Here is an 18,926-nt window from a genome sequence, read left to right as displayed (position 1 = left end):
GGGCTATAGGATCACAGTGGGTCCAGGGGGACCTCACCCTATGGGTTCCTTTTGGCGTTGGAGCCTCCAGAGTGGCCTCCTTCTCCTGCAGCAGGACCAGGGATCCGACCCCTGGCAGCCTCTGTGTCCAAAATGACCCCTTTCCCAGAAGCCAAGAAATGGCAACGGGGCGGGGGCCATGGATGAGGCTGAGGACCTCTCCAACGACCCCAGCCAGCCTCATGGGCTAAGAGTTTAGAGCTCAGACAAGCCTGGGTCTGAGCCTTGACACTTACTGTCCTGCGTGACTTGTCCTCTCTGGAAAGATACTGTTGCTTCCTGCCTGGGCAGGGCTGGGGCCAGGGCTTGCCGGCTTTGGGGACCCACCCAGCGCAGTCTGGACTGGGCTGGCCTCAAAGGTCCCAACCTCTGAGCCTCCCCTGACCCACAATCCAGCGCCGCCCCCCCGGCTGCCTGGCTGAGACTCACGAGAATGACATGAGTCATTCACAGCAGCTCCGGACATTTACGGAGCCTCCCAGCCAAGTGCTATGCCAGCAGTCTCTCCCCTCCTCACGGGAGTGTCACCCCTGTTCACACCTGAGGACACAGCTCAGAGCAGGGAGGGGCGAGTGCCTAACTATCACAACATCTGGGGTCTAGTCCTGGTGCTGCCCCCACTCCCGGCTGTGGGGCCTGGGGCGGGGCAGGGCAGGGAGGTCAGAGACCTTCAGCTTCCTCCTCTTTAAAAAGGGGACAATGGGAGGGCGGTGGACAGCTGTGAGGTCTAAACGAGCTGCTGATGGGAAGCGCCTGGCACAGGGCCTCGCACACTGCTGATGCTCAGAAAAGTGCTGATTAAATAAAAAGAGGAAATGGGGGATTGAACTGGCGTCTGCAAGAGTCCAGGGGTCATGGGTCTCAGGGTGTCTGGGCCCAGGTCAGATGCCCTTCTGGGGTCCTTTCTGTGCCCCCCGAAACAACTTTTGTAGCCTGGGGAGTGTGGGGTGGGGAGACGGTTACTGTCCTTGACCCTCCACTGTCAGACCTGCTGGCTTTTAGGACAGTTACCAAACTTCCCTGAGCCCCCTCCAGGGCTCCCTCAGCCCAGGGGGACCCCAAGAAGCTATCCCAGGACCCACCTGAGAAGGCTGTGGGCCGAAGCGCCATCCGCCGCATGGTACTGCCAGACCACATGGGCTCCAAGGAGCCAGAGGAACCTGCAACTAAGGGATGGAGGGTGAGAGCCCTGCTGGCGTGTGATCCTTGCCTCCTCAGGCCCCCCTGCCCACCACTGTAGCCCCAGCAGGGATCCCTACTCCCCTCAGCGCAGGACACAGAGGCCCAGAGAAGGAGAGGCAATGTATCTGGGTCAAACAGCATGAACTGGGCTGAGCTACAGCAAGGCTGGCCACCTGATAGGCCTGGGAAGAGGGACTGGCCAAGTGGGGCGGGGGGGGGGCATAGATGAGGCTGAGGACTTCCCCAACGACCCCAGCCAGCCTCATGGGCTAAGAGTTTAGAGCTCAGACAAGCCTGGGTCCGAGCCCTGACACTTATTGTGCTGCGTGACTTGTCCTCTCTAGACTTATTTTCCCATCTGTAAAATGGAATTCTAAGGCCTCTAAACCTCCCAGGCTGGGGTGAGGCCTGAGGTCGGCCATGAATGCAAAGGGCCCACTGTGCACACACAGGGACTGGCACACACAGTAGGTGCTCAATAAATGGTCGCCGTGACTGTCGCCATCCACACTCTTGCTGCCTGGCTTGGTAAGAGGAGACTGAAGTGGATCCAGCCTTGGTTTTAAATGAAAACCAGAGGGAGTCTGGCTGCCTGGGAGGGCAAGGGGAGCCAGTTCCAGGGCCAACCCCTGCCGCCACCCCTACCCGAGGAGGACCCCCCTCACCCTCCCCAGCCGCCCTGGCTGGTCTGGCTTTGGGGGACTGGTTTTCTCCACAGCTGGAGGGATGGACTGGCCAAACCAGGGGCGGGGGCACAGCTGGAGAGGCTGTGGAGCCAACACTGGCAACTGCCCCCCTCAGCCCCCCAGGCCTTCCTTTTAAGGCCACGAAATGTTGTCTGGGGGGAGACAAGACCCAAATAAGGAGCGGGCCTGGCAGCTCAGAGCGGGGCTGTGGGTTGATGCAGGGAGCGAGAGGCGCCGGGAACTCAAACCAGACGGGTCCCTCTGGCCAGCCCCCAGCAGAGGCTGCCAGGCCCTGCTCTGGGTCCCATTGTGGGGCTTTCACTCGTGCTGAGCCTGCATCCCCAGCATACCCTCCTCAAGGGCCTACGACTTGCCCAGGCACAGGCGGCTAATCTCACCCAGGATGGAGGAAGGTGGGTTGCCAGCCCAGGACTGGGGCCGGCACTGGGGACTCCCTGGGGAGGGGAGACATCACTGTGAACCATGCTCATGTGAAGGACCTTGTATAGCCTGACTCAATCCTACAAGGAAGGTGATAATCAGAACAGACAACTCTTGTTTAGCATTTACCCTGGCCCTGGCACCATCTAAGCACTTCACATACATAGTCTTAACTGTGAGTGGGTGCTAGTATCACCTCCAATTCACCTCCACTTTCCAGAGGGGGAAACCAAGGCACAGGGCAGCTCTGTGCTACCTCTTCTCTTTCGCCCATGCTCAGATAAAGGTAGATGAGTGAATGACGCTCAGCTCCACTTCCCCGCTAGGAGGAAATGAGGCAGAGAAGAGAGGCAATTTGGCATCGGTTGTCCATGGGATGGTCCCAAGCCTGGATATGAACCCAGGTCTGCCTGATTCCAGGGCCAGATTTCTTTTTTTGGTTGGTGGAGGTGGGGGGCACCTGGCAGGGAGGCTCAATGTTCAGCAGGAGCACTGGTGCCTGAGAAGAATGGCCTCACCAAGCCCTCTTCATTCTTTCTGCTTCCAGGTGGAGATGTGATGTCATTTTAGTACTCTTTTCGAGAAGTTGACCAAAAGAAGCGGCCGTCTCTCACAACCTGGGGATGTTTGAGTTTCCTCTGTGATGAAGCTTTGTCCGCTCCCCCACCTGCTTCTGCCCTCCCCTCTACTCTGTTTTTTTTTTTTCCCATTGCATTATCTACCTTCTAGCGTGTTATTAACTGCTCCAGTTTCCCAGGCCACTGCCTGTCATCTGGCCTCCTGGCTGGAACATCAGCCCCACTAGGGCAGGGACCTTGTGGGTCTTGTGCTTGGCCTACAAAAGTACCCAGCACCCAGTAGGACCTCATGGGCCTCATGTATAAAACTTCTTTTTTTTTTGAGATGGAGTCTCGCTCTGTCACCCAGGCTGGGGTGCAGTGGTGCAATCTCGGCTCACTGCAACCTCTGCCTCCTGGGTTCAAGCGATTCTCCTGCCTCAGCCTCCAGAGTAGTTGGGACAACAGGAGCGTGCCACCATGCCCAGCTAATTTTTGATATTTTTAGTAGAGGTGGGGTTTCACTGTATTAGCCAGGATGGTCTCCATCTCCCGACTTCGTGATCCACCCGCCTTGGCCTCCCAAAGTGCTGGGATTATAGGCATGAGCCACTGCGCCTGGCCATGTATAAAACTTTTGTTGATGAATACATGAATCACCAACTGAAAATAAATTTTGAGCAAGCAAACCAAATATAAGGCAGAAACAACTGTCTTGAAAGTCAACATAGGCCGGGCACAGTGGCTCATGCCTGTAATCCCAGCACTTTGGGAAGCCGAGGCGGGTGGATCACCTGAGGTCAGGAGTCCGAGACCAACCTGGCCAACATGGTGAAACCCTGTCTCTACTAAAAATACAAAAATTAGCTGGGGGTGGTGGTGCATGCCTGTAATCCCAGCTACTTGGGAGGCTGAGGCAGGAGAATCGCTTGAACCCGGGAGCGGAGGTTGCAGTGAGCTGAAATTGCACCACTGCACTCCAGCCTGGGTGATAAAGTGAGACTCCTCAAAAAAAAAAAAAAAAAAAAAAAAAAAAAAGTCAGCATAAATGGGCCAGGTACAGTGGCTCACACCTGTAATCCCAGCACTTTGGGAGGCTGAAGTGGGCAGACTGCTTGAGCCCAGGAGTTTGAGACCAGCCTGGGTAACATGGCAAAACTTTGTCTCTACAAAAAATTTAAAAATTAGCTGGGTGTGGTGGCGCATGCCTGTGGTCCCAGCTACTTGGGAGACTGATACGGGAGGATAGCTTGAACTTGGAAGGTCGAGGTTGCAGTGAGCTGTGATTGTGCCACTGCACTGAAAGAGTGAGACCCTATCTAAAAAAAATAATAAAATCAGCATAAATGTTTTAATGTCACACTAGAGTGTCCCTGAGTTATTAATCTGTAAACTTGTGGTTGGAAATTCTTTTTCAACCAGTTTGTTTTCGATGTTTCTCCAGAGGCCAGAAAGAATTAGAAAAACAAATAAAAACACGGTCTGACCAGCAGCATAGACATCAAATGCTCAAAGTAATTGCAAATTTAAATTAAAAAAAGAAAAGAGTTTAAAGAAATAACAAAACTGTTCAAAAGACCAGAAAATTTTGGCTTTGGATTCAAGATTCACAAAAAGTTATCCAAAAACTCCCCCAAAATTCTGAGAAATGGACAGAAACATTTTAAGGGATGTAGCAGGTTGTTAAACGACCGTGTAGCACACAAAATTCCAGTAAGGAAGAAGCCACAGGTTGTGGGGAGATCTGCCGTTGGACAAAAATGTCATATCCCGGCTGGGCGTGGTGGCTCACTCCTGTAATCCCAGCACTTTGGGAGGCCGAGGTGAGCGGATTACGAGGTCAGGAGATCGAGACCATCCTGGCTAACACGGTGAAACTGCGTCTCTACTAAAAATACAAAAAATTAGCCGGGTGTGGTGGCAGACGCCTGTAGTCCCAGCTACTCGGGAGGCTGAGGCAGGAGAATGGCGTGAACCCAGGAGGTGGAGCTTGCAGTGAGCCGAGATCGCGCCACTGCACTCCAACCTGGGTGACAGAGTGAGACTCCTTCTCAAAAAAACAAAACCAAACCAAAAAAATGTCATATCCCTCCCACTGGTGTTTGGTCAAAGGCCTTGAAACAGGCCCCTGTGAGCTGAGACCCTCCTCATCTCAGCCTGGTGGTCCCTTCTGAAGGGTTCCTCCCTAGCCTCAACCTTGTCCTCCCAGGGAGGCCCTGAAGGCTGGTCCCAGGACCACAAACCCCAGCTCCACTCTGGGAGCCTGACTGTGGCCCACTTCCCACCATCTGGGAGGTCCTCACATGCCCTACACACACACACACACACACACACACACACACACACACACACACACACACACACACACACACACACACATGCCCTACACACACACACACACACACACACACACACACACACACACACACACACACACACACACACACACACACACACACACACACACACGTGCACGTGCACACGTTCCCACCCCATGCCCTCCCCTAATCTCTACAGCTGCTGCACCCATGTCACCTCCTCCAGGAAGCCTTCCCAAACAGGCCAGTACACCTACCAGTGTCAAAGCCCCCTCGAAGCTCATCACTCCCTGTCTTGACCTCCACATCTTGACCTCCACAAGGCCAGTGCTGTCTGTAGTTTCTAGCCCTGGGCCCCATAAGCAGCTCTTCTTCCCTCTGCCCAGTGCCAGGCCTGAGCTAAGAAGCTTTGTGCCCCTTCTCAGGACCCTCATGACACCCCATGACACAGAACACTGAGGTCCAGAGAGGAGAGGCTTCTGCTCTGTCCTTGCAGTGGGACAAGGGGGGCTGGGATTCCAATCTTGCCCTAAATTGGGGATTAGGGATGTGAAAAGTTGGGGATTAGGGGTGTGAAAAGCTGGGGGTGTCCCTGGGATCCACCTTCATGACTTTCTCTCCCTGGGGGGGAGCCACAGGAAGGGCTTCCTCGTTCACAACCCACCCCACAGATCTGCTCTGCTCGGTTTAGTAACCACAGGCCATAGGGAGGCAGCCTTCCCAGCCCCAGTCCAGGTCTCCTGCAAGGAATTTACTTTGCAAATGTAAATATTTGCTTCCAGTGGCCAGAGCCAGGGGTTAGGGTCGGAGCTGGGGCTGGGAGCTCCAAGAACTCTCCAGCCCAATCAGGAGCCTCCGGGAAGGCTTAGTCTATGTCCAGCCTGGCCTCCTCTTCAGGGTAGGCAAAGTTCCTATTTAATTCCTGTGCGCTCACTTTATACGTGGCCCGTGCCAGGCACTGGGGATGTGGGAGTGCCAGGCACTGGGGATGTGGGAGTGCCAGGCACTGGGGATGTGGGAGTGCCAGGCACTGGGGATGTGGGAGTGCCACGCACTGGGGATGTGGGAGTGCCAGGCACTGGGGATGTGGGAGTGCCAGGCACTGGGGATGTGGGAGTAACGGTGGCAGGATGGGGGTCAACCTAGCCAGGTGGAAGCACCCACTGGGTTGCAGGCAGAGCAGCGACTTGCTGGCCACTGCCAAGGCCGTGTATGGGAGACAAAGCCGGTGTGGGCAGGGGGTTCAAACAGAGGGAGGGTGAGGTTCAGGGGATGCAGGCAGGGGCTGAGAGAGTGGAGGAGGCAGCCATGTCGGCCGGGCATGCAGGATGGGCTGGCAGGAGGTGGGGGTTGCTGGGTGGTGGATGTAGGTGGATTTGCAATGTTTAGCCCTCAGATTCTGAATCTGCAAAGTAAAGCTCAGACTTAGCACCATACCTGGAGCCTGGTTAGGATGAAAGAGATGAGTGTGGACAGCGCCCAGCCCTGGATGGTAGAAGAGACCAAGGAGCCCAGGAAGGGCCTGGGCTAGAATCTCAGTCTGTCTTTAGGCTATTTTAAAATTTTATTTTTAGAGACAGGATCTTGCTCTGTCACCTAAGCCGGAGTGCAGTGGCAGGATCACAGCTCACTGCAGACTTGAACTCCTGGACTCAAGCAATCCTCCTGCCTCAGCCTCCCAAGTAGGCAGGACTACAGGTGTGCACCACCATGCCCAGCTAATTTTTTAACTTTTTTTTCTGAGATAGGGTCTTGCTATGCTGCCCAGGCTAGTCTTGAACTTCTGGCCTCAAGCAATCCTCCTGCCTTGGCCTCCCAAAGTGCTCGGATTACAGGTGTGCGCTGCTGTGCCTGGCCCGTTCTTAGGCTATTTTGTGGTCAACCTCGGGCAAGTGTCCCTCCTCTGGTTCCTCTTCTTGGAAGACAAGGGCTGTGAGGAACCATGGATGGGGAAGGGATATGTATGCTGGGGACAATGGGACCTATGAGGGGGAAGCAGAGGCAACTCAGCTCCAGGGGGCCCATGTGGAGGGGAGAGGAGGGAGGAGAGGGAGCCCCGGCCTCTCTATCTTTTTATCTAGGATGAGCTGGGGCTGAGACCGGCTTCTGCCAGCCTCACAGCATCCCAGCTGTCTGAACACGCTCCCGGGGACATCCTCAGCCAGCACTGCTGCAGGGGAAAGATCCCTGATTGCACAGACTGACCGGGTTTGAGCCCACCTCCTCAGCTCACAGGCTGCTCCCCTGGACAAGGCATTCCCCTCTCTGAGCCTCAGTTTCTGCATCTGCGCCTTCTGTACCATGACCTGCAGGCGGGTGTGCCTTGCAGCGCCCAGCATGGAGGACGGTGGCAGCTTTCCTTCCCCTTGTCCTATTATTGCAGGAGGATCTGGGGCAGGGGGATGCCACATAACTCAGGTCGGCACCCTGGGGAGAAACCTGGCGACAATACTTGCTTGCTGTGTGACCTTATGTGAGACCTACGCCCTCTCTGAGCTTCATTTTCATCATCCGGACAGTGGGGCTGATCTGTCTGCAGGAAGCCTCAAGAGGCAGAGTGACATGGGGTTTACTGCGGCAGCCCCACTGTCAGCAGAGCCCACTGGCCCAGGCACTCAGGGGGTCAGGCCCAGGCCCAGGCCCAGAAAAGGTGATTGTGGGGCTCGGCCCGCCCTCCTGACATGGCCCTGGCATTGTGCCCACTCCTCCCTGCCCACTTGGTGCATTCTCGCCTTGGTTCTTCCTCACCCATTGTTTCTGATAAGCCCTATTGTTTCTGATGAGAGGCGGCCAGGTGACCCCTTGGCCAGCCCCACCTCCTGAGGCCTGGGGGCACAGAAGCTTGCTCAGACAGGTCCCAATCTTGGCTCTCACCAGCTGAGTGAACTCGGGCCAGTCCCATCACCTCTCTGAGCCTCAGTTTCTCCATCTGTAAAATGGAGCCCGTTCTAGCCCCTTCTCCACAGGTTGCCACGGACATCAAATGAGACAATCCTCATTTGTCACAAAGTGAACATCCCCATTCTGCAGAAAACCAGGGCCCAGCGCCGTGATGTTCTTCACTAGAGCCTACCAGCCTCACAGAGACTCAAGGTCCGTTTCTTGAGCAGCTGACTATGAAGTGGGGTCTCAGAGGCAGGAGGCAGGACTGTGTCTGCCAGGTCGCCATGCAATCCCCAGCATGGAGTAGGTGGTGGGGGAGCAGGATGGGAGAGGAAGACATTTGTGGAGTATCTACCATGAGCCAAGCATGAGTGCTACTTCTTCATGCTGGGTGACTTCCAGATAAAGCCAAGGTTCAGAGAGGAGAAGTGACTTGCCCCAAGTCACACAGCAGAGTGCAGCTGATTTAGGGCTGGATTCCAGAATGGCAGGTGTTCCCTCTCCTCCTTTGGCCCACCCCAGGCTGCCCTAGGCCCTGTTGGCCCTGCTGATGCAGCTCTATGGCTCGAGGGTCAAGAGACAGCACTGGGCAGGTGACAAGACTGGGCACCAGCAGAAGAAGCAGCTTGGGAACCCAGCCTGAACCCAACTATGGGAGGAAGGGCAGAGACCAGGGTCCCCTGGCAATGTCCCTATGCCTCTCTGCTCCCCATTCCTAGGACCCCAGCAGAGTTTTCTAGAATAGTGCATGCATCCACTCACCCACCTCCCTTTCCTCCACAGACTCCACCATTTCATCCTAGCAATATCCAGGGAGGCAGACTCTTATCATCCTGCCCATTTCCCAGGTGAGGACACTGAGGCTGAATGTGGAGGAGCCCGGGCTGCTGAAGGCACACACAGCAGCTTGGTGCCTTTTAGTGACGGTACCTTTCCCTTCGAGTGGGCAGGAGAAGAATGCTGCCTGGAGTGCAGCACCCCCAAGCCCAGGGCCCTTGCACAATGACTTGCACAAGCATGGGAAGTCCCCGGCCCAAGGCCATACAGCTGGTGTGTGGCAGAGCTGGCCCGGCCCAGGAAGCCTCAGCTATCCCATACCCACGCTGGGACCTGAAGGCCCCACAGAGGGAGCTGGCCTGGCTCCATTGCCTGGCTCATGCCCCTGCCTTAGCATCAGCAGAGCCCCCAGCCCTTGGCCTGGCTCCTGGACTCACGGCCTCCAGCAGCTAGATTCAAGGGCACGGGTGCTGTCCCCACCTGTCCTCTCCCTCACCCGCTCCTTGAAGGCCCCAGAGACCAGGAAGGTCTGCCCTTGGGAGGGCAGCCAGGGACAGAATGGCCTTTGTCTGGGGAGGCCCTGCCTGGGCCCAGGCGGCCCCCATGCCCTGGGGATTCGGCCCTCCCCTCCACAGCACCTCTGTAGTCTCCTTGGCAGCCGCGCCTCCTGGCTGGCTCTCCCGCCCCTCGGCCCCACCTGCCTTCCCCTCTCCCTTCCACCAGCAACAAGAGGGTGCTGCTCCTGGCTCCCCTTCAAACGTCTGTCCACCCGCTCCAGCCTCCCACACCGGCACTTGTGACTGCCTCTCTGCAGGAGTGTTTGGCATGGGGCGTCTCGGCTCTCCCTGTAGGCACCCGGTTTCTCCCCGGCTTCACTGGGTACTCCTCTACCCCATGTCAGAACCTGCCAGACCCCTCCCCACTGTGTGGTGAGTTCTGAACCCCATCCCCATGGCTGTGTGCCTCTGGGCACTCCACTCCACCTCACTGGGCCTCAGTCACTCTATCTGCGAACTGGGCTGTTGAGGGTCCCCGGGAGGTGAAGTGTGCACATCTCCCAAGAAACACCTGTGAGCCGTGGCTTCTGGAAGCACCATGTTCCTTTGAGTCAGAGGCTACATTTTCGCACATTTGTGTTTCCGGAATTGGGGTACGTCCTGAGACTGATGTTCACGTTCATGTGCTGCTTTGGGGGCCCTGAATGCTTCTGTCCCTTGAGCTGTCTCTGAGCCTGGTTCTCAGGATGGTTCTGGGCCAGCCCATCCTCTTTAGCGCCATGCTTGGAAACACAGCTCTTGGTGTCCAAAAATCTGCTGCTCATGGGTTCAGCCAGGCGGTGAGGAAGGGAGAGGCCTGGGCTACTCAGCAGAGGGGCAGGTGCCTGGAGGAGAGGAGAGGGTTCTGCAGGGGAGAGTGTGGCCAGGCTCCTGGGAGGCCCAGGCTGCCTCCTCTGTGCCCCTGCAGGGTGCTTAGCCCTGAGCCACCCAGAGGTACACACAGTGAAGCCAGGTCGGGTGAGAGAAGTCCCTGAGCCTGGAACACGCTCTGCACACAAGGGCCCAGCCGAGCCCTCCCATCCCTGGAGCCCAGGGGCGGGGGGCGGGGAGTGCAGCCTGGCAGACAGACAGAGGTGTGTGCCCCTCCCCTTCCTGAGCCTCGGTTTCCTCATCTGCAGGATAGGTAAAACCATTCTTACCTCTCTGACCCATGAACTGACTAAAATGGTTCTTTGTTTCCCTGTAATGTCTGTTATTGTGTCATACAGAAATGTCTGGATGGGTTTCCCCGAGTGTGGAGGAAAGACTTATGATGGCATGACTTAAAATGTGAGCTATGCAGCATGTATAATATTCTTCTGGGGGTCCTGAGAGTCTCCCAAGAGGCAAGCGGTCACCGTGGGGGGCAGGGGGGACAACAAGCACTGACTGTGTCTGAACCAGGCTCTGTGCAGCTGGCCCTAGCAGGCACGGTACTGTGCATGACTGAGTAACAGTTCACGGCTCCATGCACCTGCAGGGAGGCACCTGGCCTGCTGTCGCGGGGCTCCGGGAGCCGGCCGGGCAGTCCTACCTTCCTCGCAGCTCACTCCCGAGTGCCCAGGGCAGCACCTCCACTCACGGGCGGTCACTATCTTGTACATCACCTTGTATGTGGGTCTCACCACAGTTCTGTAGCTGAAAGAGTCCCCAGGTGGCCCAGCTGAGACAGGGTCCTCCACGACCTCTCCCACTGCCTTGGACACCCATGGGGACAAACCCAGAGCTTCCAGGATCCTCTGCTGCCTCCAGATCCCTTTGGAGGCTCTCTCCTCCTGCATTTTGGGATTCAGCCCTTCCATCCCCCCACCACCTTGCCACAGGGATCGGAGATTGGATACCAGCTGGACAGGAAGACCCTGCAGGCTGGGCTAGCCTGAGCCCAGCAGTGAATACTCACTGAGTAAAGGAATGCAGGCAAATGGTGTATCCCTCCCTCAGGAAGCCCTCCAGGGTGCTTCAACAGCACAGGGGATAGGCTGAGAATGGTGTCGGCTGATGCTGCCTTTGCTCCGCCCACCCTGGGGTCCAGTCTTCCCCCACACTCCCCATGCAGTCCTCCAATCAGGCCTTTGCCCAAACTGGGCCTCCACCTGGAATGCCATCAGCTCCTTCTCCACCTCATTTACCTGCTCCCCGGACAGCTCATGGGCCAGGGGCAGTTCTGCAGCACTCGCTGAAGGTAGGTGCCATTCTGCACATGGCATGAGATGGTGCGGGTCACCACATAGGAGCACCAGTTCCTGAAACAGACCCAAAGAGAGGAAACTCAGGTACCGGGGACTCCAGGAGGATGGGTGAGGACGTCTGTGTTCTCTTCAAGAGCCCCGAATCCCCAGGAAGCGAGAACCCCTGAGCTTGTAAAGTCATTTGGGCCCAAATGGCTGGTGGGAGTCTCTGTGGCTGAGGGGTGAATGTCATGGCCCTGGGGGTGGGGCTGTGCAGAGAGCTCTCGGTAGGTCTTGAGGAATGAATGGCAGGGGAAAGATGGAAGCGGGCCATCTTCCCCTGAGTTCTCCCTCCCCAACTTCTCTCCTCTCCAACTTTGACCCATCCAGGCCATCATCACTGCCTGGCTCTTGCCTGGACAACTACAGTGAGTGGCCTCTCCATCTGCCCCTCGGTCCCTCCCTAGAGGGAGTGTCACAGAATGGAAACCTGCCTACATCCTTGCCTTGCCTACCCAACTCCCCAACCCTCAGGATCTCCTGTACCCACACCTGCCCCAGGCTTTTGCTGGTGCTGGGCCCTCTGCCTGGAGTGCCCTTCCTCCGCTTCTCCCCGTGGCACCTCCTACCCTCAAAGCCCGGATGTGACATGGCCTATTCCCTCCATCCTTTCCCATCTTCACCCTGACCCGAGCAGTTCTGATGGTGCCCTGCCCTGGCTCCCGCAGCATCTGCACACCTGTCACGATGAATTAAGCTACCAATTTGTGCCTGCCCCCTCTGCCAGCATGCAAAAGGAGAGGCCCTGTCTCACTCATTCCCATGTCCCCTCCGTGGGACGGCTGGGATGTGTAATCAATGCCCCAAGCCCAGAGGACTGACTTCTCCAAACACCAACTAATAATCAGAGTGCACTGCACATATTGAGCACTTATTGTATGCAAAGGGTATTTACACTATCCTCTAATGGTGAGGAAGGTACCCCCACCCTGTTTTTACAGAGGGGAAACTGAGGCTTGGGGAGGTGAAGACAACTGCTTATGTCACAGATGGTGCATGGAGGAGCCAGATTTGAACCCAGCAATGTGGATGGCCTAGCCCAGCCTCTGACTCCATCCCAGAGCCTCAGCTCCCATCTTCTCCTCATCTCCTTGAGCCACGGTCTGTGGCTCTGTGAACACCCCGGCCTGGGAACCTGCTGACCCCAGGCTTGAGGGCAGGAAGAAAGTCTGGGAGGGGTGGGGGACCCAGGCTGAGAAGGGTCACCTGAAACCATCCCTCCTTCCCCAGCCACTGCAAAAAGCACAGGGCCCGTGACCCTGTGCAGGGCTGAGGGCTGCTGAGCACCTGGAATGTCCCAGCCATCACAGAGACTCCCATGCCCACCACAGTGCGGCCCCCACTCGCTGCAGCCCTGCCCCCACCCCAGACCACCAGAAGGAGAAACTCCTGGGCCAGGACCAGGCAACTAATTCAATTTAGGGCCCTGTGGAATTCCCTTCATCTTTCTGTGCCACACCAGAATCAGTGCTGGAAGACAAAACAACCTAGGTATGGTCCTGCAGGTGGGAAGGCTGGGAGAAGGGATGGTTGAGTTTGGCCCATGAAGCAGGAGAAGCTCAACAGAGCCCTTGGCCAGCCATCCCATGCAGAGGTGACAGGTGCCTGCCATGGCACCATCAGAAATGGCACAAAACTGGGAACAGCCTAAATAGCTATGCAGCCACCAGACACGGGAAACCAGATGCTGTGACAAAGCCCGAGGTCTCCGCATGCTGACCTGAGACCCAGCTATCACACCTATTTACCGGGAGAAAAAAAGCAGACAAAGACCAACGGATATACAGTGATTGCATTTCTATTACATTAAGAGAGAGACAGAACGTCAACTATTTCTACATGCGTGCACATGTACAGATATGTGCATATAAAGTGAGAAAAAAATGACACTTTTCTCAAACTGCCACGATGGGAGCAAGGAGGGCTTTCCATCTGCTCTGTCTACTACACGAACAGTAGCTATGTTTATCATGCTTGCTGCACGCCAGGAGCTGTGCCCAGAGCCTTCCACGTGTTCGCTCAGTTAAATTCTCACACTCTATTAAAAAGCCACTTCAGTCCGGGCACGGTGGCTCATGCCTGTAATCCCACCACTTTGGCAGGCCGAGATGGGTGGATCACCTGAGGTCAGGAGTTCGAGACCAGCCTGGGCAACATGGTGAAACCCTGTCTCTACTAAAATCACAAAAAATTAGCCAGGTGTGATGGTGGGAGCCTGTAATCCCAGCTACTCAGGAGGCTGAGGAAGGAGAATTGCTTGAATCTGGGAGGCGGAGGTGGCAGTGAGCTGAGATCGCACCATTGCATTCCAGCCTGGGTAACAGAGTGAGACTCCGTATCAAAAAAAAAAAAAAAGCCACTTTACAGATGGGAAGAATGAGACTCTGGGGTCCAGGACGTGCCCCAGGCACCCATGATAGGCGGCACAGTCAGGGTTGGAACTCAAGTCCCTCTGGCTCCAGAGCTTGCACTCTCAACCCTAGGCTAGAAGTGTTTCTCCTAATGAGTAGGTGAAGATTTCAGCCCTTTTGGAGGCTGAGGCAAGGAGGATCGCTTGAGGCCAAGAGTTCAAGACCAGCCTGGGCAACATGGTGAGAACCCCATCTCTATAAAAAAAATTTTTTTAATTAAAAAAAAAAGGTCGGGTGCAGTGGCTTACATCTGTAATCCCAGCACTTTGGCAGGCCAAGGCAGGTGGATCACTTGAAGATCAGGAGTTCGAGACCAGCCTGGGCAACATGGCAAAACCTCGTCTCTACTAAAAATACAAAAATTAGCTGGGCGTGGTGGTGTGCGCCTGTAATCCCAGCTACTTAGGAGGCTGAAGCAGGAGAATCATTTGAACCCGGGAGGCAGAGGTTGCAGTGAGCCCAGATCGTGCCACTGCACTCCAGCCTGGGCGGCAGAGCGAAACTCTGTCTCAAAACAAAAAAAAACCAGAGGTGTGGTTTTGAACCTGTTAGGGTTGAATATGGAGAGTGGGGGCATAAGCCCCTTTAGAAAATTGCTGTGAATCATGGCTCCTCTCCAGAAATATGCATAAAACTTGGTGTACAGGTTAAGGGGGTTCAGAGGCTCCTTGGAGCCTATGTGACACTCACCAGGCTGGCCCAGGGGCTTCGTGAGTGAAGGAGGGAGGGAGGAAGAGGACAATCTGGGCAGAGGACAGTCGGAAGCTCTGGAGACAGGAAAGGGCCCCTGGACACAGAATGAATACACTATGCCAGTGAGCAGATGCTCGCAAACACACAGTGCCTGCACACGCAAATGCACACACACATATGCACACACAGGCACACAGGGGCAAATATGCATGGCAGTGAGCACGTGCACACAGACACACATAGGCATATGTACACACAATGCATGGACACACGTGTTCATGCACATGCACACAGATCCACACAAACACACAGACACATACACACACACATGCACACACAGGCACACAGGGCAAATACGCACTGCAGTGAGCATGTGCACACAGACACACATAGGCATATGTATACACAATGCATGGACACACGGGCCTCCATGTGCACACACAGATCCACATAAACACACAGCTACATACATGCACACAAACGCACACAGACAGGCTAAGGCAAATCCAGCAGGACACTTAATCACAGAAATGACTGTCCTCCCTGCACACAAGTCCATACCTGCAGATACAGGGCTCTGTGCCCTCACACATTCACATATACACAGTCATCGGCTCTGTCACATGCACATAGACAGACCAAAGCAGGCCCAGAGGGGCACACAGTCACAGTCAAACCTTCTCCCTGCAAATGCGTTCACACTTGCACACACACTGACACACCTGCACACGCGCACACACACACACATGCCCTCTCGCATGGACGCAGATAGGCTGAAGTTGTGATCTCTGGGCATGTCCACACAGGGCCCCACAGTGCTCTCATTCATGTACACCCATGCACACGCAGGCACATGTGTACACACACACACACACTTCTCACACGTACACAAACAGGTGAAGGCAGGCCCAGCAAGGCACTGTTGGCCATCTTCTCACACATATCTATACAGGCACGCACAGAGCCATCTGCCCTCACACACACACGTGGACAACAGCCCTCACATGCCCAGCCCCCAGACTAGGCAGGTAGAGGTGGGCCTGTGATGGTCCACAATGGCCAGAGCTGTCCTTCTTTTTACCAGCGCGGAGCTAGAGAAAAAAAAACAGTATTTTTCCTTCTTCTTCCTTAATTAAAATCTCCACCATTGGTGCGTGCCTGTAGTCGCAGCTATTTGGGAGGCTGAGGTGAGAGGATCGCTTCAGCTCAGGAGTTTGAGGCTGCAATGAGCTATAATCATGCCACTGCACTACAGCCTGGGCAACAGAGTGACACCTTGTCTCTTAAAAAAATTCTTGGCCGGGTGCAGTGGCTCACACCTGTAATTCCAACACTTTGGGAGGCTGAGGCGGGCGGATCACCTGAGGTCGGGAGTTTGAGACCAGCCTGACCAACATGGAGAAACCCCGTCTCTACTAAAAATACAAAATTAGCCAGGCATGGTGGCGCATGCCTGTATAACTAGGCAGGAGAATCGCTTGAACCCAGGAGGCAGAGGTTGCGGTCAGCCAAGATCATGCCATTGCACTCCAGCCTGGGCAACAGCAGCGAAACTCCGTCTCAAAAAAAAAAAAAAAAAAAATTTGCCATGTGGGTCCCTGCCTGGTTGCCACAATCTGGACTGTGCTTGAATCCTTTCCTTAGGAGACATGGAGCTGGTGGCCGGCTAGGCAGACCTTTTGGACAGGAGAGGACACTCATGCCAGGTGGAGTTCAAGTTTAGTCCCTTGCCCCCTCCACCTGGGGATCACTAATAATTACCCCATCCCCCACCTTGAGGACCCCAGCCCCAGGACTCCTAGCATCAGCCCGAGCTCCTCCACAGGGTCCCAGCCTGGCCCTGCCACCCTCCTGCGCCTCTATCCACCTTACAGGGGTAGCAGGAGGCTCTTTCTAAAGTGCAGACTTAATGTTGCCACCACCCACTGTGGAGTCCGCAGCCCACCATGACTCCCTATAGCCCTGCAAGTGCTGCCCTTCACTTTTTATTCTGCTCGCCTCTCCTGCACACTCATGCAGCCCCTTCTCCCACCTCTGATCTTAGCATATGAAGATCTCTCTGCCTGGAAAGCCCCTCCCTCTTGCTCCAGCCAACTCTTATTCATCCTTTGGGTCTCAGCCCTCAGGCCCACGCAGGAGTTGGGCATCACCCATTAGCCACTCACAATAGCCCTGGGCTTTACTCACTCAGGCAGGTGTTGGAGGAGGGCATGAGCTGGGACCAAGTTTGTGTAGGGCTCAGCCTGAGGACGCTCAGCGATGTTTGTTAAATGACTGAATGATGGAGAACAGGCAGCAGCTCCGGGCAGAGGAGCTGGGACCCGAGGTTTCCACAGATGAAGGGACCCATCCCAATGTGCTCCATCCCTGCAGCCCCTGGGGGCTTCCTTCCCTGGGGTGTGGTCATTGATAAGCTGCCCAAGTGCTGGGTGAGGCTGGGCAGTGGGGCAGGTAAGGGCAGGGGCTGGGAAGAGGTGGCACTTCCCTCCTGGGCCCAACACTTCTGCCCACTCAGGACCTCCAGGCCCCCAGAGGCCTCCAGGAGGGGAGAAACAGGCCAGACCAGCTCAGCCTGGCACCGGCCACCCCCACAAGGGCCCCCCACCTACACCCACACTCCACCCCCTGCCACGAGGGGCCCAGGGGACTTTGTCTCTGTAGGGCCCAGGGCTGCGATCCGGAACAGTGATAGGGGCTAATTGCAGGAGGCAGCCAAGCGGGCCCAGGGCCAAGGGCTGTGATGAAAAGAAGAAAGGACCGGGCGGGCGGGGGTGGTATGATGAGAGCCAGAGCCCTGCAGTGGGGGCGAAGTTCCAGCCCTGGCTCTGCTGCTTCCTACATCGGTGACCTTGGACAAGGCCCTGACCCTCTCTGGACCTCATTTTGTCCATCTGCAAATGGGGACAGCAGAATTTCCTCCAGCGGGGGAATTTTCACTCAAAGACCTTAGCACAGTGCTAATAGCTATTGTTCTTTCCTGTTCCTGGACTGAGGGGCTCAGGCCCAGACACGTGCCCCACACCCAGCAGCTGTGGTCCAGGGGCTTCCCTGGGGATTGGGGACACCAGCACAGTACCTTCTTCACAAGGTCTTCCCCTTGGAATAGGGATTATCAGGTTCTGCATTTTACAGAGGGGAAAACTGAGGCTCCAAGAGAAAGCACCTACCCAGGTCACCCCTGTGGGCATCAACTGGGATTGGAGCCCCCTAGAGAGAGCTTGGGGCAGATCCCCTCCATTTTAGAGCCCTCCATTCTCCCTGATCCTAGGGTTTGCCGGAAGGAAGCTGGTGCTGCAGGGGCGAGAGATCTGGGCTGGTGAAGGCTTGAACCCTCAGCTGAAACGCTGAGATGAGTGGTTAAAGGAAGCGGAATCCAGGCTTAGAAGGACCTCAGCGGGGCAGGAAGCAGCCCCAGGGGCAGGGGCAAGCCAAGGCAGCTCTGCATAGCCCTTGGGCACCCTGGTTCCGGGGGTCTCCAAGTGTCACCACATTCCTGGGGCAAGGGGCGGCCCCCTGGATGCCTTCCCAGGCCACCCCCTCTCCAGGACAAAGCCTCTTTTCTGCATCTGGTCCCTTGGCTGCCAAGGGGTGCCTGGGGTGCTGGGGTGTGGGTGGCAGGAAGGCTGACAGGGCATGACATCCCCAGGCTGTCTCCAGTGACGTGGGGATGGGGCCACAAGTGGAGGTCCTGGTAGCCCACAGACTCCTCAAGCTCCAGGTCCCTACCCCTATGTGACATGATTGATAGCAGGAACCACTGCAGGTGAGGCCCAGTGCTGGTCCTTCCCACGAGGAAAGAAGGAAACTGAGAGCAAAACTGAGACCCATGGCCAGGAAGTGACCCACTTGAGGTCACACATCAAGCCTGTAACGCAAGGAATTCTGTCTCCATTCTGTCCAAGGCTGGAGCCCCTAACTCCTAATCACGACTACAAACCTTTCCTGGTGCCCCCAAGCCGACAACCTCTTTCCCTCTTCCAGGAAGGCTGCTGGGTAGAAAAAGCCACTGGATTTGGAAATTGACTGGTCTGGATTGAGGTGCCACTTTTCCTCTGTAGGCCTCAGACTCCTTTTTTTTTTTTTTATTATTATTATACTTGAAGTTTTAGGGTACATGTGCACAATGTGCAGGTTAGTTACATATGTATACATGTGCCATGCTGGTGTGCTGCACC

General features: G+C 55.8%; 1 protein-coding gene across 6 annotated transcripts in view; it reads right to left on the bottom strand.

Annotated features, from left to right (window-relative positions):
• The window catches only part of EMID1 (EMI domain containing 1), a 54,803-nt gene that overhangs the window by 33,606 nt on the left and 2,271 nt on the right, over positions 1-18,926 (bottom strand). For all 6 annotated transcript variants that reach the window (XM_054543287.2, XM_054543290.2, XM_054543291.2 and 3 more), the window contains exons 2-4: positions 11,549-11,662; positions 10,954-11,057; positions 1,122-1,205 (exon numbers count right to left, since the gene is read on the bottom strand). In XM_054543287.2, the coding sequence (XP_054399262.2) occupies positions 1,122-1,205; positions 10,954-11,057; positions 11,549-11,662 (302 nt within the window). The remainder of the gene's footprint in view (positions 1-1,121; positions 1,206-10,953; positions 11,058-11,548; positions 11,663-18,926) is intronic.

The sequence above is a fragment of the Pongo abelii genome, chromosome 23 (genome assembly GCF_028885655.2).
Source record: "Pongo abelii isolate AG06213 chromosome 23, NHGRI_mPonAbe1-v2.0_pri, whole genome shotgun sequence".
NCBI classification, from domain to species: Eukaryota; Metazoa; Chordata; class Mammalia; order Primates; family Hominidae; genus Pongo; species Pongo abelii.
The sequence above is the reverse complement of the archived record's forward strand: the minus strand, read 5'-3'. Positions and strand labels throughout refer to the sequence as shown.